At 59.6% G+C, this 20847-nt stretch overlaps 2 protein-coding genes across 9 annotated transcripts; one reads left to right on the top strand and one right to left on the bottom strand.

The window, feature by feature from the left end:
* Positions 1-2420: 2420 nt before the first annotated feature.
* Positions 2421-7083, top strand: GAPDH (glyceraldehyde-3-phosphate dehydrogenase). The gene is made up of 12 exons (XM_047787748.1): positions 2421-2505; positions 2779-2819; positions 4591-4690; positions 4770-4876; positions 4998-5088; positions 5215-5330; positions 5418-5499; positions 5726-5877; positions 5966-6044; positions 6128-6211; positions 6595-6692; positions 6810-7083. Exons 2-12 carry the CDS (start codon positions 2797-2799, stop codon positions 6877-6879), a joined length of 1002 nt encoding a protein of 333 aa, XP_047643704.1. The 5' UTR covers positions 2421-2505; positions 2779-2796; the 3' UTR covers positions 6880-7083.
* A 659-nt stretch (positions 7084-7742) lies between these two features.
* On the bottom strand, positions 7743-20631 carry IFFO1 (intermediate filament family orphan 1). Of its 8 annotated transcripts, none has more exons than XM_047787747.1 (10): positions 19812-20630; positions 16103-16163; positions 15903-15998; positions 14925-15065; positions 14661-14669; positions 13914-14095; positions 13698-13818; positions 13338-13433; positions 9867-9997; positions 7743-8676 (listed from the first exon to the last, which is right to left on the bottom strand). In XM_047787747.1, the coding sequence occupies exons 1-10, from the start codon at positions 20582-20584 to the stop codon at positions 8571-8573; spliced, it is 1716 nt and encodes a 571-aa protein (XP_047643703.1). In that variant the 5' UTR covers positions 20585-20630; the 3' UTR covers positions 7743-8570. The 8 variants fall into 8 exon arrangements, with proteins under 8 accessions (XP_047643703.1, XP_047643695.1, XP_047643696.1 ...); XM_047787739.1 differs by having other exon boundaries at positions 13914-14071; XM_047787740.1 differs by having other exon boundaries at positions 13338-13430; positions 13914-14071.
* Between the last annotated feature and the right edge of the window lie 216 nt (positions 20632-20847).

Here is a 20847-nt window from a genome sequence, read left to right as displayed (position 1 = left end):
CCCAGAGGCAGGCAGCAGACAGAGGGTTATTGATCCAGGAGTCTGGGGCCTGTGCCAGCATCTGATGAGCTTCGAGTCCCTTGCTGGCCCGTCCTTGCCTTTCAACCTCCACACCCTGCACACATGGCAGGATTGCTCCGCTGTGCAGAATTAGGCAGTGCCTAGGCTTCAGATCCACGCTTCTCAATCTGGGGGCAGTGTTGCCCTCCAAGGGGCATTTGACAATATCCAGAGACTATTTTGTTGTCACAGCCAAGGAGAGGGTGCTAACAGCAGGTAATGAGTAGGAGCCAGGGGTGTTGCTAAATATCCTACAATGCACAGGACAGGTCTGATGGCAAAGAGTCATCAGCGCAAAATGTCAGGAGTGTTGAAGTTGAGAAACCCTCCTCACCAGGGGCTGGCTGCTCTGTCCTGCCCACCCTGGCTTGTGCCCCTAATTCCAGCTCTAGACAGTGTGGAGACCATCCCCCAGGGATTTGGCACCACGTTTACAGGGTCTGCAGGACGTCAGCCCCTCAGCTGCAGGCCCTGTCCACCCCCTCCTGCCCCCCAAGACTTCTCTGCTGAGTCACCTGAAGCGGAGGCAGTGAGGCTGCTGTCATGACAACACTGGTGTCTTTGCTGTCATGACAACAGACTGCGTCAGTCATGCTCCCTGGGCACTGAGCTCCCTCTTTTTTCAGCAAAGGACAGTAATGAACAATGACAAGCATGCGGCAAAGGGGAACATGCTTCGGGGAGCAGAGGAGGGTGGAGGGGCTCCTAAGGCCCTTGCCAGGGAGAGTATGTGATCCTGGTGCTCCACTTCCCCAGGAGATTCCTCAGTGCCCAGCATCCCGCCTCCTTCATGGTTAAGTGCCCTCAGGCCCTGCTCTTGCCGCTCTTGAAAAGCTTGGGCACCGACTGTACACATGGCTGCCAGCAACAGTCAGCCTTGGATCTGGGGCCCCAAGGAAGGAGGGCAGTCCCAGAAAGGGAAGGGACAGGACAGGCTGGAGTCGGGGTGCAGGACAGCGTGCTCTCTGCCTTTTAAGCAAAGGTTATCATCCTGTGGGCTAAACTTAGCCACAGGCTTTTCAGCTGGAAAAGGGGGCTGGTCTCAGGTTACGCTGGGCCAGCAAAGAGGCCCCAATTCCTTCCACCAGCACCTGCTAATGGGCAACGTCCATTCCACCCTCCCCCCACCCTCCCCAAACCTTCAACACTTCAAGTCCAGAACCAACCCATCTTCCATCCTCTGCTCACAAACCTGGCCCAGCCCCAGCTTCTGAGGGACTGGTCTTGGAGAAGAGTGGATTTCCTCCTCCACATCACGTCTGGGAAGGGGCTAGGGGCCCTTGTCCCCACCCTGTGTCCAAGACCTCCCAATCTTTTCCCTCTTATGGACACCTCACCCTGCCCCCAACATCCCCTGGGTGCAGCCAGTGAAAGGGAGGCCCTGACTGCAGGGCTGGCCTGCACGTCCCAGGATGGGGAGGGACTTCCGCTCTCACGTCCTGCTCTGCCCAGGGCTGGATGGGGTGAAAGGGACATTGTCTCCCAGCCCGAGCCGCTCAGCCCTCAAGTTTCCCAGGAGCAACTTTGTGAGAGACCTCTGAGCCTCTACCTGGCCAGCCCCCCAAAGCGATCCTGTCCCCTCGCTGAGGCCCCAGCCAGCCAGGGCCTGGGGGAGAGCAGCTGGTGCACACAGGTCCTGGTTTGTCTGCCCGATTCTCAGATGTCCAGGCTGCCTGTCCTGCAGGGCATCGTGACCTTCAGTGCAGAAACTTCCTTCTCAGGCCTCCTTCCTCTCCAGGCCTCCCACTGGCCAGGGCCAGCCGCGGTCCCCAGCCCGGGGAGGCCAGGAGCCAAGAGGTGGGGAGGGGGGAAGGGGGAAGGGGGCTGGGGAGGGCCTTGCTGGAGGCCCCTCCCGGGCCTTTTCCTCTGCAGTTCCTGGGTCACTACCGAAGAGCCTCGAGAAGTTCCTCAATCTTCCCGCTTCTCAGCTTTTGAAGGGGGGCGGGTAGGGGAGACTGCAGCCGCGAGCCGCGAGCCGCGCCCCCAACCCCGGGTTCCGCTCCAATTTCCCATCCCACTGGCTCCCCATATCCTCCCGTTACATCCCTGCAGCAGCTTTAACGTCCCTGGCTCCTTGGGTGTCCTCAGTTTTCGCCAGGGCCCCCTCCCCCTAGTCCACTGCCCCCTGCAGTACAACCCCAACCGGGCCAGGCAGCATCACCGGTCCCCTCCCCCTCTCCGTCCTCAGCCCACTTGTGTGGCGCGTGCACATTGGCAGAACCAGGCGGGTCCAAAGGAAAAAAAAGAAGTGGGGGTCGGCTACTCGCGACTTTACGGGCGCACGTAGCTCAGGCCTCCGCTGCTGGAGCTAGGACTGGGCGAGGCGAGCCCACGTCACCCCGCCCCCGCCCCGCCCCCTGCCCTATAAATTCCGGCTGCAGCCTCCCCCTGCGCTCTCTGCTCCTCCCCGTTCGACAGACAGCCGTGTGTTCCGTGCATTGCCAGGTAAAGCCTGGCGGAGTGGAGCCACAAGGGTTCGAGGACTGGTCCGAAAGGGACCGGGGGCCGTGCGCGGTCTGGGAGTGTGGCTGCGGGGCCCCGGCTGGGGCCGGAGTTGTGGCTGCGCCGGGCCGGGCCCCTGCATTGCGGGTTGAGGGGGAGGAAGGACGTGCAGAAGAGCAGAGCGAGGATGGAGGCCTGGGGGAGGGGCGGGGAGGGCACCGTCGGGCTCCAGCCGCTTTGCCCCGCGATCTAATGTTCTCTTTCCTCTGCCCGCAGCCGCGTCCCTGAGACACGATGGTGAAGGTCGGAGTGAACGGGTGAGTTAGGGGGTGGGGCAGGGTGGGGCAGTAAGTACAGCAGCCCCCACCGAATTGCGTCCGCAGGTCTCGCCCTACCGGGTCTGTGCAAGCATGTGGGGGACTTGGATGGGGTGGTCGTAACCCACCCCCAAGGAGAACTCAAGGTCAGCGCTCAGACCTGGAGGAGGCCCTCGCAAGGCCTCGTGTCCCCCATCCCTGGCTGTTGCGCGTCCTGTAACTCCGCCTCTGCGGAGCCTTCCTCTTCACCTGCCGCAGATACACAGCACTGGAGTCTCCCAATTCTTGCTTTGGCCCCATCCCCTAATCCCTCAGCTGGGGCTCTTTCTTTCCTTTCGCGCCCTGCAGGGTCACGTGCAGGGGAGGAGCCCATCCCCCCAGCCGCAACCAGTGCCCCCAGCCGGGCAGCCCCGGGATGCAGGAGGCACAGCTGCAGTGCAGAACCAGCTGGGAGGGGGCATCTGCCGTAACCTAGCCGCCATGTTGCAACTAGGAAGGAAATGTATGAACCGCCGTTAGGAAATCTTCCTGAGTCCTTCAATCTTTCTCCTTACTTGCCCATGACTAAGCCTTCTACCCCTGCCTCGTGGGGTGGAGTCTCCTTTATCCGGTAACCCAGGTCCGGCCACGCTTTCCCCTTCTTAGTCAGCTGGACCTCAGCTCTTAGCACACTAACCCTAGAGCATCCCTTCAAGTCCCAGCCAGATTCCCCCCGGGGATAAGGGGATGCTTTTTCTGGATGATTCTCTGATGAATCAAAAACGGGGCTTTATGGGGGTGGTCTTGGGTTGTTTCCGGGTTGTTTCCCTTCTCTTTCTCCGGAGAGGTGTGGTAGCATTGGCTTGGTGCCACGCCGGGGGAGCTGAGTCATGGGTACTTAGAAATTTTCCACAAAATGGCTCCCGGAGCCGGCGGAGCCGCAGCCCCTGTCTCTGCATCAGTGCTCCTTGAAGCTGCTTCCTTCCATCCATGCCTAGGGTTGACCCAGCCCTAAAGGCCAAGCTGTAAAGGTCACCAGGAGGATTAGATGTCCGTGAGCCTCGGGAATCCTGCCCTTCTCCCCATCCCCTCTTCCAGAAACCAGATCCCCAGTCCACCCTAAGCTGGGGTTAAATATAGCTGCCTGACCTTTCTGCAGCTGGGGGCCTGGGCTTCTCCCTCTCCTTCCTCCCCGCTCCCCACACGTCTATTGCTCCCACTCCTGATTTTGGGAAAAGAGCTAACAAAGACAGGTTCCTAACAAATCAGAAGCCCAGGATTCTGGGTTTGAGAAATGGCTTTCCCTTTTGTAGGAGGGACTTGGGGAAGGGGTGGGTTTCCCTGGCCAGTTAACTTCTGACCTTTGCTCTTGCCCTTTGAGCTGGGTGATGCCGAGTGTGCAAGATTTTGCTCCCTAGAGGGTGTGGCCTGAAGCTGGCCAGATAGGAACAAGCATTTACCGACAGTGGGCCTGAGGAATGCCATGTGCCGGCCATGTGCCCAGACTGTAGGTGGCAGCAGCAGTGCACCACCCTGTCACCCCTTAACAGATTTCAGATGACCAGGGGGTGTGGGCCTGTCTCGGAGCTTCATCACCTCTTGGGCAGGATGGGAGCTTTTCACTTTGTGGCTGTGCTGGGAAGCCAGGCTGGTCTGGCAGGGTTGTGCGAGAAGGAGGAAGTGAGATCTCCTGGTAGGAAAGTGCCCGCGCTGACAGCGGGCGCGTGGGCCTGGGACTGCTTACATCTCCAGGAGAGCTCACTCCTCCCTCCTCGCCTCTTGTCCCCCTCAGATTTGGCCGCATCGGGCGCCTGGTCACCAGGGCTGCTTTTAACTCTGGCAAAGTGGACATTGTCGCCATCAATGACCCCTTCATTGACCTCCACTACATGGTGAGTGGCCCCCGTGGCGGGGGCGGGGACAGAGCCTGCCAGGGCGCAGCCCCTTGATGCCCTCCCTCGTCCCCCCCAGGTCTACATGTTCCAGTATGATTCCACCCACGGCAAGTTCCACGGCACAGTCAAGGCGGAGAACGGGAAGCTTGTCATCAATGGAAAGGCCATCACCATCTTCCAGGAGTAAGTATGGAAGACGGAACCGGAAGAGCTTTGCCTTGGAGGAGGTGGTGCTGGGATGGGGTGACCACCTTGGGTCTGTGGTCCCCCACGCCCCTGAACTTTGTCCTGTCTTCCCTTCTAGGCGAGATCCCGCCAACATCAAATGGGGCGATGCTGGTGCCACGTATGTTGTGGAGTCCACTGGTGTCTTCACGACCATGGAGAAGGCCGGGGTGAGCAGCAGGGAACCGAAAGAGGAGGGGACCTAACTGCGGGGTTGGTGTGGCGGGGAGACTGGGGGAGGCTGACTTGGACCAGGAAAGGGGAAGCCCGGGTGTCTAACTGCTCCTCTGCTGCAGGCTCACTTGAAGGGTGGGGCCAAGAGGGTCATCATCTCTGCCCCTTCTGCCGATGCCCCCATGTTTGTGATGGGCGTGAACCATGAGAAGTATGACAACTCCCTCAAGATTGTCAGGTGAGCTTGGTGGAGGGGGGCGGGGGGGGGGGTCATGCTGCGCGGGACCCCGTGGACCTGCCCGTTGACTTGCCTCCCTCGTTTCAGCAATGCCTCCTGCACCACCAACTGCTTGGCCCCCCTGGCCAAGGTCATCCATGACCACTTTGGCATCGTGGAGGGACTCATGGTAGGTGATGGGGACTGAGCCGGAGCACGTTCTGTCCTCATCCAGGACTGGATCCTTCCCCTCCCAGAGCTCAGCCTGGAGCTGTAGGGGCTCAGGACATCAGAGGAGGGGTGGCGGCGGGGGGGGGGGGGGGGTGGTTCCAAGCACTGTGTGCCTTAGTTCTTCCCAAAGGGAGGAGGCGTCACAAGCGCTAGGCAGGGCCTTCACTCCCCCTCCTTGTCTCCAGACCACGGTCCATGCCATCACTGCCACCCAGAAGACTGTGGATGGCCCGTCTGGGAAGCTGTGGCGCGATGGCCGAGGGGCTGCCCAGAACATCATCCCTGCTTCTACCGGCGCTGCCAAGGCTGTGGGCAAGGTCATCCCTGAGCTCAACGGGTGAGGCTTTTTGCTGCTCTCCTGCCCTGGGTGTCTGGGGCACCAGCAGGGGTGGTGCTGACTCTTGCTTGCTTCCTCGTGTCCCCAGGAAGCTCACTGGCATGGCCTTCCGTGTCCCCACCCCCAACGTGTCGGTTGTGGATCTGACCTGCCGCCTGGAGAAACCTGTAGGTTTGGGTTGGAACAGCTTTGGGGGGCTGAGGGGTTGTAGGATTGGTACTTGAATAACCATCGGTTTTTACCTCATCAGGCAAAATATGATGACATCAAGAAGGTGGTGAAGCAGGCGTCCGAGGGCCCCCTCAAGGGCATCCTGGGCTACACTGAGGACCAGGTACTGATAGGTCAGGGAACTTGGTGTCCACACGACCCCACTGACCAAGACTGGGTTCCGTGGAGTTCCCGTCGTGGCGCGGTGGTTAACGAATCCGACTAGGAACCATGAGGTTGCGGGTTCGGTCCCTGCCCTTGCTCAGTGGGTTAACGATCCGGCGTTGCCGTGAGCTGTGGTGTAGGTTGCAGATGCAGCTCGGATCCCGCGTTGCTGTGGCTCTGGCGTAGGCCAGTGGCTACAGCTCCGATTCGACCCCTAGCCTGGGAACCTCCATATGCCGCGGGAGCGGCCCAAGAAATAGCAGCAACAACAACAACAACAAGACAAAAGACAAAAAAAAAAAAAAAGACTGGGTTCCGTAATTGGCCCTCTTCCTTCCCCAGGTTGTGTCCTGTGACTTTAACAGTGACACTCACTCTTCCACCTTTGATGCTGGGGCTGGCATTGCCCTCAACGACCACTTCGTCAAGCTCATTTCCTGGTAGGGTGCTGGGGGATGTGGCGGGTGGGGAGGGATGATGCTTCAGAATGTGATCGAGTCTGGTGCCCCCTGGTGGCTGCTCGGGAAAACCACACTTAACTCTTGCTCTCCTTCCAGGTACGACAATGAATTTGGCTACAGCAACAGGGTGGTGGACCTCATGGTCCACATGGCCTCCAAGGAGTAAGAGCCCCTGGACCACCAACCCCAGCAAGAGCACGCGAGGAGGAGAGAGGCCCTCAGCTGCTGGGGAGTCACAGCCCCAACTCGATCCCCCAACACACCGAGCATCTCCTGACTTCCAGTTTCCATCCCAGACCCCCGGAAGAAGGGGAGGGGCTTAGGGAGACCTGCCTCGTCATGTACCATCAATAAAGTACACTGTACCCAGCCTCCTGTCGTGTCTCACTCTAAAGCCTGGGATAAAGAGGAGGGAAGCCAGGCTGGGGCCAAGGAGAACTAGAACTTGCTGAGGAAACTCCACCCTGGGCTCCTCTGAAGAGCCACCTGTCCTCATGATGCCTTAGTGAGGCCTCTGGGTGCTACAGCTCCGGACTGCCGTGGCTGAACCCAGGAATGGCCTGGCTGCTTGTACCCAAGACACCATTTTGTCTGCAGCTCCCTGGAGGGGGGAACTGGCACAGGAAGTCCATTTGGCTGCGGCCTGACTGCCAGGAGTGGATTCCAGCTCCGCCCTGTCACAGCTGTGAGCCTCAGTGCCCAAGAGATTGCCATCTGTGGTACCGCTGTGCCAGTGCCAGCTCAGAGATTGTTCAGAGAAGTTACAGTAGGTTAGCCCAAAGGAAAGGTTGGGGTGGTTTTATTTCCATGTCCTCTGTCACCTGTGAATGTGCACAGGCTTAGTGGGGAGAAGCAGAGACTTAGCACTGACAACCTGGATGGAGGCCCTGGTTCTGCTACTTGAGGTGCCATTACTTTGGGCAAGTTGCTTGTAACCCTGCGTGTCTGTGCGATGATCACCGGTGCACACCACACAACAGGGACCGGGGCCACCACTGAAAAGTTGCTGGAAACAGTGACACCAAAGCATTCAATAAATACTCGCCAGTTTCATTAGGATTAGATTCCATTCAAACATCAGTTCAGCACAGCCTGCCTCAGCCAGCAAGGCCGAGGTACCCTCAGTCACGTCTCCCCAGTTTCTCCAAGCTTTTCTGAGTCTGGGCCACCTTCTCACTCGGCGTGTGTCAGACGAGGAGGAGGAGGAGGAGGTGCATCTTCGGTTGATGCTTGAAGAAACTGAGACCCCCGAGAACAGGAGCGCACATGCGCCCACACACGCTCGCGCGCACCTTTCTCCGTCCCTCGGCAGTGACTGGGAGACTGCAGGAGCTCCTGTCCCCTCATGCTACTGCACCCCATCGGCCCCAGAGACTGCCTAGACGCATGGCACTTCCACGAGGGAAGGGTCATGGCCGCGTCACTCCACTGTCCATGGGCAGAGAGCCGCCCAGTCCTGTTCCATGCCCCTGCGACACAGAGGGACGCCCTCTCCCGCTGCTCAGGCCGTTACCAGCACCTGGGCCAGTGAGCACCAGAACAGAATCAGGACTGTCAGCTGGCTCAAGGCCACCGGGGTGGAAGGAAGAGCCGACAATCACACTCCTTACTCAGAGGACGGGGTGAGGGTCGCGAGCACTCTGGCAGCATTTTAAAGATGGGAAAGTAGCGGACACCCACGCATGAAGGAGGACAGCCAGCTGTGCAGGGAGTCACCCGGGAAGGGCGGGCTGAGCCTCGCTCCAGGCACCCCAGGACCCGAGAGAGGCCGAGGACCAGGGGAGGAAGCCAGGGGGAGCGCCCGGTCCCAGGGGCCAGGCTCGGTGAGTCCCAGCAGGGCCCCGCTGTGCGAGGTCCCTATCTCATGGAGCTGTCAGATGAGACATCGCGATCGGAGTCCTCAGCCTCGCTTGGCGGTGGCGGCGGGTCGCTAAGCGGGACCGCAGTGAAAGCAGGAGACTTTCTAGAAAAAAACACCAGTTGTAACCTCCTCCAGGCATGCAAGAATCCTGACAAGCTGGCATCCTGCACCCTTGGCCTTATTCCTGGCAGGTAGATGAATAACATCTTAGGTGGGGCAGGAGGATCACAGGGCAAGGGCGGATACGGATGCAGGGCAAGGCCGGCGGGGAGGGAAGAGGAAACCTCGCCCACTCCACCCCGATGGGGGGAACAGTTCCCACTTTAACTTGGGGACCAGGAGAGGCTGAATAGAGGCTGAGTTCAGAAAGATGTGAAGTCACAGTAAGAGGGGCCGGCTGAGTGCCCTGGCTCTGTGGCCCCCACTCCATGCTTATCTATAGCGGGTTTGTGATTTATTTATTTATTTTTAATTTCATGGCTGCAAGTGCAGCATATGGGAGTTCCCAGGCCAGGGACTGAACCATGCCACACCTGTGCCAACACCAGATCGTTTACCCCTCTGTGCCGGGCCAGGGATCAAACCCATACCTCTGCAGCCCCCTGAGCCGCCGCAGTCAGGTTCTTAACCCACTGCACCACAGCAGGAACTCCTAGTTTTGCCATTTTTTTCAAAGCTTACACAGAGTCAAAGGCACAAATTGTGGCTCTAACTTTAGATAAAATTTTGCCCCCACCCCCTTGCGCTCTTTGTCAGAATTTAGCTGCTTTTCTTATTTTTTTCAGTGGCACTCATGGCATGCAGAAGTTCCTGGGCCAGGGATCAAACTTGCACCACAGCTGTAACCAGAGCCACAGCAGTGACAACACCGTATCTTTAACCCACTGAGCCACCAGGGGACTTCTTAGCTGCCCTTAAGGGGTGCAGGGGCAGCGGGCGGCAGGGATCTTGGGCCAGGGATCGAATCTGAGCCATAGCTGTGACCTACGCCACAGCTGTGGCAATGCCAGATCCTTAACCCACCATGCCACAGCGAGAACTGCCTTTCTGAGTGGGGGAACCACCAGCCTTGGCGGCATCGGGAGGTTTGGGCTGCGCAGCCGTGAGTGGACCTATGTATCCAACTGCTGAGGGAGGAGTAAAAGCTGCTAGCCTGGGCCAGACAAACGAGGCAACCTTCAACGGGCAGCCTCGTGACAAGTGGCTAAGTCACTGCTGGAGGGTCTCAGGGCTCGTCGTCAGAGAGGGGCCCACACTCGGGGCGGGGGGGGGGGCGGGGGGGCGGTGCTTACCGGTCCCCAGACTGGGTGATGAGCCGGCGGCAGGTCTCCATCTGCACGTCCAGGCCCCGCTTCATGCTGCACATCTCCATGTACTCGTGCAGGTGCCGGTTCATGTCGTTCTTGGCCGTGGCCAACTCCAGCTGTGGTGGGGGTCGGGGGCAGGGCCGCCGGGTCAGCAGGGCCCCCGCCCCCAGGAGGCTGACCTGCCGAGGGCACCCGGGGCAGGGGTGCAGGCAGCCGTGGGGTAGGGCTCAGATTTAAAACCAAACCAGCTCAGGGCAGGAGGCACTGCTTCACCACTGCTCCTCGTTTCCCCAGGCACCTCTGCCCGCAGGGGGTTTCACTAAGGGATCTGAGCCAGGCCTGGCACCTTGGAACAGACTCACTGAGGAAAGGAAGGGACGGTGGGTGTGAAGGACAGGGATGTCCTGGAGCTCACGAGCGGCTCCCTGTGGAAGGCCTCACCCCTCCCTGGGTCCCCAAGTGGCCTATTCAGTCCCTCACTCCCTGGACGGGGGCCCCTGGCAGGGCCGGCCACGGGGCCTCGGCATCTGCACGCCCCGCACCTCAACGGGGACTCGGGGCTTCACCTCGTAAAGCAGCTACCGGACTCGTGGCCCAGTGGCCCCCTGAGCTCAGCAGCCAGGGGCTCCCCTCTCTCACCGCTCATCTCCTCCTCCTCCTCTCTTCTCCCACTTGTAAGCCCGTTTCAGAGGCTAACAGAAGGACTGTCTGCCACATCGACCGTCTGACAGGTTATGAGATGGAGCCCAATTCGAGAACCACTACAGGTGAAGAGGTGCGGTGCCTGGAATCAAGGAAATGCAGCCTCCCTCCCCGAGCCTGACTCTGCACCACAGGCTCCGAGGCAGAGGCGGGAAGAGATCCAGGCCGGAGACAATCTCCTGCCTGTCTTTGTTTGGACACAAAGAACAGGGGCCAGAGGGGGAGGCTGAACACCACTGTTGGGGGCGATTTGCCTGACTGCCCGGGAGCAGAGAGAAAGGGCGGGAAAGCATCCGTGAAAGATCTGAACTGGGCAAAGACAGGATGGGAACTTAGAGAAAAGGAAATGGTCACAGGGCCAGACAAAGAGATGGTCAGGACGGCGACACAGGGGGTGGTGAGATGGTGGCTTGGGTGGGGGTTGCAGCGGGCGGGGGGTCAGAAGCCCTAATGAGCACGGTTCTAACGGCGGCCTTGGTTTCAGAGCTGGGCTTGCGGCCCGGGTTCTGCAGCAAGCCGAGGGGCAGGACGCGCTGACCGGTCAGTCCAGCTCCGTCCACCTACACCTCACGTGCTGCCGCTCAGGAGAGCCGGCGATAAAGCGGAGGAGCTGGGTTCTAGAGCCCATTCGTCAGCAGGCGGGGAAGAAGGAAACGTATTCCAGCAGGAAACAAGGCTGGGACTGCTGCCAGTCTCCACGCGTCTGCACATTCCCACCTCGCGCACACGTTCGGAGCAGGGCTCTGGGAGGGAGAGGACCCCGACTGTCTACACTGAGGGGTGGGCTGAGCAGGTGGAGGGAGAAGGGGAGGGGAGAAAAAATTCCCTCCCACCTTCCACCCTGGGCCTGGGCCTCCCCCATCCAGTAATGGAAATGGTCCTTGCCTCCCTCCCAGGGACCCTGAGAGATAAAGGTCACAGAGATAAGGGGACCCCAGCTGCCCCATCTGGATGGCCGGAAGCAGCACTGCAACAGCCAAAACCACGGTGTCCACCCTCCTGACACCTCTCCTCGTACCATTCTACGTGCAGAGAGGACAGCGGGATGGATGGCGGTGAACGGGAGAGAACTGCGCTCTGCTCCCCCTCCCAGCTCCTCAGCTCAGGACACACATCCTCTGTGTCTTTTTTTTTTTTTGCTTTTTTTGGTTTTTAGGGCCACACCCTTGGCATACGGACATTACCAGGCTAAGGGTCAAATTGGAGTTGCAGCTGCCAGCCTATGCCACAGCCACAGCAACAAGGGATCGGAGTCAACCTCTGCACCCTACACCACAGCTCATGGCATCGCCAGATTCTTGACCCACTGAGCAAGGCCAGGGATCGAACCCGCATCCTCATGGATCCTAGTCCAGTTTGTTAACCTCTGAGCTGCAGAGGGAACTCCCTCCTCTATGCTTTAAAACCGAGCACCTGTCTTGCTTTAAGGAACAGGACCAGCCGATGCACCGTGGGAAAATGAGGATGTAGGAAAAAAATTCCTTAACTTCTTTCTTAAAACGCAGGCAGTGTGAGTGCAGCGGACTTGGAAAGAGGCTGAGAGTTCCAGAAACACCCCCGCCACCAGCTTCACGGGAATCACATGCAAGCCCTGCCCTGCAGCTCCCGCCTCCACGGCTGCCACAAAGCCTTCCTGCCGCCCCTGGAGGCCTAGAGTTTACATTAAAGCACCAGCTCCAGGGAGTTCCCATCGTAGCTCAGTGGTTAACGAATCCGACTAGGAACCAGAGGTTGCAGGTTCGATCCCTGGCCTTGCTCAGTGGGTTAAGGATCCGGCGTTGCCGTGAGCTGTGGTGTAGGTTGCAGATGAGGCTCGGATCCCGCGTTGCTGTGGCTCTGGCGTAGCCCTGCGGCTACAGCTCTGATGGGACCCCTAGCCTGGGAACCTCCATATGCCGCGGGAGCAGCCCTAGAAAAGGCAAAAAGACAAAAAAATTAAAATAAATAAAAATAAAAATAAAGCACCAGCTCCATTTGCCATCTCCAGGTGCTTCCTCATGTCTAAGGACTAAGAATAGAGGTTCTTCTACTAGCTTACAGGCTGAGCTGAAGCGATAGCAAAGTTCAAGCCCACCTCTGAGTGGACTCGGCTACAGCACGGACGATAACAACAATACGCAACTACAGTACGGCGTGCTGAGGGCGAGACAGACACGGCCCTCCGTGGTGCCTTATTTCACTTGACCTTCAAACAATGCTGAGGGAGGTGTTAGGAAGATCGCCATTTTTGCAAATAAAGGAATAGGAGTTCCCTTCGTGGCTGGAATTCCCTTCATGGCTTAGCGGTTAACGAACCCGACTAGGATCTGTGAGGATGCGGGTTCGATCCCTGGCCTCGCTCAGTGGGTCAAGGATCCCGAGTTGCTGTGGCTGTGGTGTAGGGCGGCAGCTGTAGCTCTGATTTGACCCTCAGCCTGGGAAGTCCACATGCCAAGGGTGCGGCCCTAAAAAAGCAAAAAACAAAACGAACCAAACAAACAAAAGGAATAGGCTCAGAGCAAAGCAGCAGCTTGTTAAAAGAGTGGAAGGCCATGAGTGACAGAGCTGAGATCTAAGCCCACAGCTGTCTGCTTCCCTCCCCAGCCCCAGGTCTCAAGGAGCCACCAGAGGCACTACAGCAAGACCACTCCCCACTCGCCAGGAAGAAACAGGGAAGCCCTGGCATCTGGAGTCCCACAGGGGTGAGGCCACCGCACCTGCCGCCTGGCTCAGAACCCACCAGCTGGGCCCCTTGGCTTCAGCTCACGGCCTTACCTCTATCTGGTCAATGGTTTCCTGATATTCTTTCTCCCGGGTTTTGAACAGGGACTCGGTGTCTTTAATCACCTTCTCCAAACTGTCTTCCGGCTGCTGGAGTGGAAAGGGAAGCAGGGGGAGGCCAGAGGGGAGGGGAGGGACAGGACGGGGCGCCACAGGCAAGGCAGGGGAGAGAGAGAGGCAGGTTAGAGGCAGCTGGCGAGAGAGAGAGGACGAGCACACAGCACAAGGGAGAAGCTGGTGACGGATGGTGGCCACAGAGGGAAGACAGAGCGCGGAGTGGACGGCGGGCGGGGAGGAGACGGGCCTGGTGCCCAGGGAGGAGGAGCCAGGCCCCATGGCCGGGAGGGCGGTTACCTCTCCCGGGGCCTCTGCGGCGGCCAGGGCATAGCCTGAGAAATCCTCCCACAGCAGCAGGGTCTCCTCCGTCTCCTCCCAAGTCAGGCTGTCACAGTCGTCCTCAAAATCATACTCCCTCCTAGAGACACGGAGCCCGGCGTCAAGGCGGGCGGCGGGGAGGGGGCTGCTGGGGGAGCTCCGGCCTCGGGGCGGCGAGGGGCCTGCGGGACTCACAGCTGGTTCAGCATGCGCTGCATCTCCTCGTTGATGCTCAGGGCCGCGCTCTCCTCCTCATCCCCGTCGGGGTGGCGGGGCCCGTCACTCTCTGACAGGGAGGTGTCCTCCTCGACGGCAGCCTTGCGCTCCCGCTTCCGCCCCCCCATGGACGGGACCTTAATGGGAGACAAGTGCAGAGACTACAGAGACGAGGCCGGGTGCATGAGGAGAAGGGCGTGGGCGCCGGCGGGCGGGGCAGCAGGGACCAGCGGGAAGGGTGGGCGGGCGGACAGAGAGAAGACACGGTTACAGGACGGAACAACGGAAACGCCAGAGTCGCCGAGACCGGCAGACAGACACGGATGGGGACGGGGCTGCAGACGAGGAGGGAGACAGAGAAGAAACAGAGAAAACAGAGCAGTAAGATCAGGGGGAAATGGCTGGCCGTGACCACACTAAGATGCGCGGAATGGCTCAGAGGAGTTCCTTTCTAGCGTCTTTCCAGTGAAAGGACTGAACTAAGAGGCAAGTTTCAGGCTGCAAGGAGGAAGGAGGGGGCCGCAGAGTTGACAAAGCAGAACCTGAGTCACACATCCAGATCTGGAAGCCGGAGGGCGAAGGGGGGGAGAAATGGAGCCGAGAGAAGGGGTGGGGGGAGCAGGAGGCTCAGGGGAGGGGGGTCTGTGCTGAGAGCCCGCTGGGCCGGGAGGCCCGGAGCTGAGAAACGGGCAGGACGCAAGAAGCTTGCGTGAGAGCAAAACTAACCAGCTTCTTCTGTGGAGGAAGCAAGAGAAGATGAAAGGAAGAGAGGAGAGGAGGCAGACAGGAGAGAAGAGGGGGGAGAGACGGCATTAGAGACAGCTCCAAACTCCTCTCCAGAGGCTGTTCCTCGCCCCCCAGCCTCGCCCCCAAGATGCCACACTAAGGTCCCAGAGAAGGGGGCGGGGCCAGCCCCCCCCTGCTGAGGGCGCTCAGCTCGGGCACCTGGCGGCAGGGGCGGGGCCGGGCGAGGCAGTCCCGAGCCCTCACCTGGAACATCTTGATCATGTCCTCGCAGTTCCGCTGCTGAGCCACATCGCAGAGCTTGGCGGTGATGTCGATGCGGCGGCAGATGTCCATGTCCACCTTCATGGCCTTCTCCTGGATCTTTGTGTCCAGCTCTGACAGGTTCTGCGCAGGAGGCGTGAGGAGTGGTGAGGCAGGCCAGAGGGGCTGGTGAGCTGCCCTCATCCTCCCAGTCAGTCAAACGTCTTCGGCAACTCCGAGCAGGTGTCACTTTTCCCGGATGCCCCCTCCCCGGGGCCCCCAGCACTCTGCTCAGGCAAATGGCTCCCTGGCCAACCAGGGCCCCGAAAAGGCGTGGCACAGTGCCTGGGACATGCAGGGGGGCTCCCTCCTGGAACTTAGGTTCCCAGAGAGAGAGTGAGACCACGGGGGCTATGAGAACGGAAAAAATACTGCAGTGATGACCGCACTAGCTCACCCTGAGCAGGCACCACCCTAACTCCATGATGATGCCCTTCAGAACCATCCCGCAAAGGACATGCTTCACTATCCTGTTCCACAGGCCTGGAGGCAGAGGCAGGGCAGGAAGGACTTCACCCAGGGCCACAACGCAAGCAAAAAACCCTGAGTAGTGGTGGAGGCCACAAGGGCTTCTGTTCCTCCTGCTCGCTCTCTCTCTTTTTTTTTTTAGAGCCACACTAGAGGCATATGGAAGTTCCCAGGCTAGGGGTTGAATTGGAGCTACAGCTGCTGGCCTACACCACAGCCACAGCAACAGCAACACAGGATCCTTAATGCACTGAGCAAGGACAGGAGTCGAACTCGCATCCTGATGGATACTAGCGAACTCCCCTCCTTCTTGGGGTGGCCAAGGGGAAAAAGGAAGCAGGGCGAAGTGGAGGCAGGGACGGTGAAGAAGGCCTGCTGCGCCTGGCCCTGGACGCCTCAGGGCCGAGCCGGCAGAGCGCGCGGGAGGCGCAAGGGGGACGCGGCCGCACTCACGTTGCTCATGAGCCCCTTGAAGACCACCAGCTCGGCCTTCAGCTGCTCCACCTTCATGGCCAGCTCCTCCTGGCAGGCGTCGGCCTCCTGGGCTTCCTGCAGTCAGGAGGACCCGCGTGAGCGCACTGCGGGCGTGAGAGCGGGGGCCGTGGGGTTTGGGGTCGGGGGGTGGGGGGGCCAGGGCGGAGGGCGGCCCTCACCTCCTGGAGCTCGTCCACGCGCTCCTGCAGCTGTAGCCGCACCGCGTACTCCTCTTCCCACCTGCGGAGGCGCGAGGGCGGCAGGTGGGCTCAGGCTCCGCCCCTCCGGGCCCCGCCCCCTCCTGCCCGGCTCAGGCAGCTGCCGCCGCCCTGGCCGCTGCCCCCAAGAGCTTCCGCCAAGACGAGGCACCGGTGCCCAGCTCACCAGCTGCCTTCCCGGAACTGCTGACCTCGCACCGCGAACTACAGTTAAGAGCAACTGCGGCTGCTCTGGTCCCTCGCAGAGCCCGTCCCGCTCAGGCCCCGGCCCAGCCTCGTCCCCCTCCTCCTGCCCGCACCAGACCGCCAGGCCCGCCTGGCCCGCTCTCCCACCTTCAGTCCTCAGATCCAGGCTCCCGCCTCCTGCCCGCACCAGAACAGAGCTCCTCGAGCCCGCTGCCCTGCCTCCTGGGGTACCATTAACCCTGCAAAAGCAGCTGCGGGACACACACCGCATCAACAGAGTTGGTCAAGAGCCTGGGAGGAGATGCTCCAAGTCCATCCCCACAGGCTCCAGAAAGTGCCCACCCAGAGGCCCTAGTGAGCCGCAGAGAGGTGCCCAGGCTGGCCTGAAGCACTCAAGCTCTGCAAGCTGGAGCCTGGGATCACCAAGCACCCACGCCCAGAGGGAGAGGGAAACTGGAGCGTGCAGAAGTGCCTCGCTGATGTGCTGGATGAGACCAAGAGGTGGCAGGCATCTCCCAGGTTCCAGAATGCAGAGCCTAAGACCACGAATAAGCCAAAAGACACTCCCCATCAAGGCAGGGTCCCTTTCCCAGGGCTGGGAGCAAGCCAGAGCATCCTCCACTGCATGGTGGAGGCTGAAGGGCAGGGGCGAGGGCAACACCACTGCTTAGGATTGATGTCAGGACCCCCTCCCCAAGGTTGGCCGGAACAGCAGGACCTCTCAGACCCATTGACATAGCCCAGCACTTCTCCCCCATCCTGGGAAGACTTCTTTCAGGCTGAGACAGGAGGGGAATTGCACCAGGAGAGAAACTTCAGCACCAGAAAGGTGGCTGGGAAGAGCGCAGAGAACACACTCTGCAGGCCTAGGCTTCAGTCCTCCCCTGCCCTCCATCTCTGCTCCCAGATGCCTCTGCTCTCTGCCCTGGGCTCTCCCTCCAGTCCCATCTCGCCCTGCTCTCCTGTTCCTCACTCACACCCGCACTGCAGTATTCCTAATAATAACTCCTTGGCATCACTGCGGCTGCCCCTCCCAGCTGGACAGGGAGGAGGCAGGCAGCCGGGCCTCCATCCGCCAGCTCAGCGCACAGCCCAGCTCCCGCCTTCCTGGCTCCCCGCCCAGCCTTCCCTGCCAGCCCCCACGTTCTCCTCTCTGTCCTCCTCCCTTTTGCTCTGGCATTCTCTCTGGGCCTTAGTTTCTTCGCAACATGAGGGCATGGGATGTGGTACTCTGAAGGCCCTGGGGTCCAAGCGTCCCTGGAGGAAGCAAGCTGACAAGGGGACAATAACCCTGGACAAGATGCATCAGGAAGGACAGGACAGTGAACTCAACAGTTTCAGGTAGAAACGTAAGTACGGAAATTAGGTAAGGATTAAGATTAATAAAATCTTACAGGGCTAAAAAAACAAAACTGAAAATCAATCATCTGGAAGCTGGTTAAAATTCTATTTGTACTCCAGCTAGATTTTCCCACAGATAGGTTCATTCTGACCTCCATTCAAATCTGGTCTCACAAGGTTCTCTAAATATGGGTCAAATGTGAGCAATTTCCGTGTGTTTTACATCCAGCAAACACCCTCTCTTCTAAATAAATGGCATCCTTGAGTGAAGTGAGGAAGCAGGGGCCACTCCTATATTAGAAAACCTAAGGCCAGGAAAAAGAGACCCACCCAAGGTCATGAAAGGCAGGAGAGCTGAACTTGGAACCAGGAGGCCTAGCTCCTTTCCAGTGCTCAAACTCTGCCGGTATCTTCTAGGCTACAGACAGGAGTGAGTGTTGCTATAAAGAGAACAGATCGAGGGCAGGGGATCTGGGATGGGAAGAGTGAGTAACTGCCAGGGTCACGTACCATCCAAGTCTGGCTGTGGGGCCCTCTGCACAGCAGTGTGCTGCAGAGCCATGAGATCATCCATCCCTAAGGAATAACTCTTTGTTGCCCTGGACAGCTGGACCAAGGACAAACACTCTTTCAGTTAAAAAAAAAAAAAAAAAAGTGTCCCTGAGACCAGCAGTTGTTGCTGTGGTTATGGATGTATTCCAGACTGCCCATGTTCCACTGCTGACTGTGCTGATTCATTTCTGCAGGGGTCGAGGCTGGGGCAGGGGCAGGATGGTTCTGGGTAGCACTGGTTTTAGGATAACTGAGTCTCCCAAAGACACTTAAACATGGACTACAACTAAGGAAGGAAGCCAGCCAGCATTAGGACGGGACTCAACCCCTGAAAGCCTGTGATCTGCTAGACTCTGGCAGGTTACAGATCCCTGAAGGTCACCCCCAGAGGGAGCAGTCATTTCCCAGAACATTCAGCCAGTCCCCCACCAGACACACATCTCTGCTCTGCTGGGTTGCAAGGGTAATTCCCAAGTCTGCCCACAAGGGGTCAGAGTAGCTCATTAAGAGGCTGAACCTGAAGGCAAAGCCTGCCTCTGACCAGTTACCTCCTTCTTCAACCATGGCACCTTGGTCAGAGTCTATAAAGTGCTGCCTGTGCTCATGCTCCTGTTCCAACAGCCTAGTTATCAACCCTCTAAGGGATCCACTGGGATGCAGCCAGCACTCCAGCACTGAGTCCCCTCCCAGGCCCCCTGTGATAACCCAAAGGAATCTGTGCAGAAAGTCAACGCTCCATCCTCAGAGTGACCAGGCCTGCCCCAGCTGCTTTATATTATGGGTGTGTCCAAATTTCCAACCTTCTCCTACTCAGTACTTGCTGCCCTCTTCACACTTCCTCCAGCTTGGACTCTGCACTTTCAGATTCCCCCAACTTCCACTAGCCCTATGGCAAGAACAATCCCCTCCCCCTCCCCCAGGGAATTCCCTTCACTCTTCCATCCCTCTTTTTTGACCTGCTCCCAGAAATGCCCTGAGGTCCCCAGTCTTGAGGATGGACTAGAGTGGGCCCACAGCTTCCATGGACACGACTTTGGGAAACCCTGAGCAGCAGCAGGATCACCCACTGCAAGGTGCACTCCCCACCCCCCTTCTTATTTCACTTAAGACTCCCACATTAAAGCTACATCCTTTGCCTCTAACTTTTGATCACTACGTGGAGCTTATATCACAAAATCACTGCCAGGGCTGAGATGGTTGCAGGTGAGTGGTAGCTTAGATGTGACCTCTCAGACCCACATCCCTTTCGCACCTCACAAAACCCCAGCGTTAACACAGTCATTCAAACACTGCAGCCTGGATGAGACAGAGAGAAAAGCCAGAAGAACATGAGTTCCCCCGCAGTATCCACTCCTAGACTCCTTCCTGTCACAGGTCTGACTTCTGCATTTGCTGTGGATTCTAGTCTCAGAGTATCCAATTCCGTCGTCTTACGGACTTCCAAGCTCCTCCTTGCACAGCAGGAACTTTTTTACTCTTATTGACTCCTCCCTGATTTTTGGGCCCCATCGGCTCCCGGAGGCACAGCTAGCCCCGGCCGGCCCGAGTGTGGCCTGACGGTGTGCGCCGTCCCCACCTTCCCGGTCCCTACCTCCGCTTGTACTCGTCCCGCTCCCGCTTCACTTTGGCCAGCACGTTGTAGAGGGCGCGGATCTCGGGGGTGATGGTGTCGATCTGGACGCCCACCCCGTCGGGGTGCACCCACGACAGGCCAGGCCCTTGCACCAGCGTGGGCTCCAGTCCCGGCCCGAGCCGGCGGGCGTGAGAGAAGGACCAGATGGTGCCGGGCATGAAGCGGGCCGACGAGGAGTAGGCGGTGGAGGCGGAGGTGGAGGGCGCTGGGTGGCAGGCCGCGGAGGGCGCGAGGGGGCCGGCCGGGGAGCGCGCGGGCGACCCCAGCACCCGCGCCGACGGGGTGCAGACTGCGGCCGGCCGGGAGCCCAGGGGCAGCCCCAGGGGCCGGACGGGGCTGATGAAACCGGTCTGCACGGCCTGGTCGCGGCGAGCCAGGCCCCGCCGGCCCTGCTTACCCTCCTCCAGCGCCTGCTGCAGCTGCTTCTCCAGCAGCCGGTTGCGGCGCTCCAACTCGTGCACCTTGGCCAGGAAGCAGCGGAAGCGGAGGTTCAGGGTCTTGAGCACGTTGATGTTGGAGCCCAAGTCGTTGCGGAGCGCCATGGCGGCGGGGGGCGCCGGGCCCGGCCCGGGGGGCGAATAGGGAGCCGGGCCGGCCGGGGCTAGCGGCGCCGGAGGCAAGTCCCCGCCTCCGGCCAAGTGGTCACCTCCCAGGGGGTCCCCCAGCGGCCCGGCCAGGCCCTGCTGCTCCTGCTGGAGGAGGAAGAGATTGGGGCCGAATAACGGATTCATGGCTGCGCCTTCTGCTGGGAGATGGAGACTAGTGCAGGAACAGGGATGGAGGGTGAGGGAGAAGAGCCAATGAGGCGCCAGGGGGACGTGTGGCAGCCAATCAGACAGCTCGATCGAGGGGGCAGAGGTCAGCGGAGAGGAGGAGGGCAGGAAGAAAGCCAATGAAAGGCTCGTTGAGAAGCTGGCACCTGGACCGACCTTTCCGGGTCTGAGGCTGAGCCCTGGTCTGAGCGGACCGCTTGCTTGTGCCCGGAATCCAACCA

This window comes from Phacochoerus africanus, chromosome 7 (assembly GCF_016906955.1).
Source record: "Phacochoerus africanus isolate WHEZ1 chromosome 7, ROS_Pafr_v1, whole genome shotgun sequence".
In the NCBI taxonomy this organism is placed as follows: Eukaryota; Metazoa; Chordata; class Mammalia; order Artiodactyla; family Suidae; genus Phacochoerus; species Phacochoerus africanus.
Note: the sequence above shows the minus strand (reverse complement) of the source record. Positions and strands in the feature narration are given on the sequence as shown.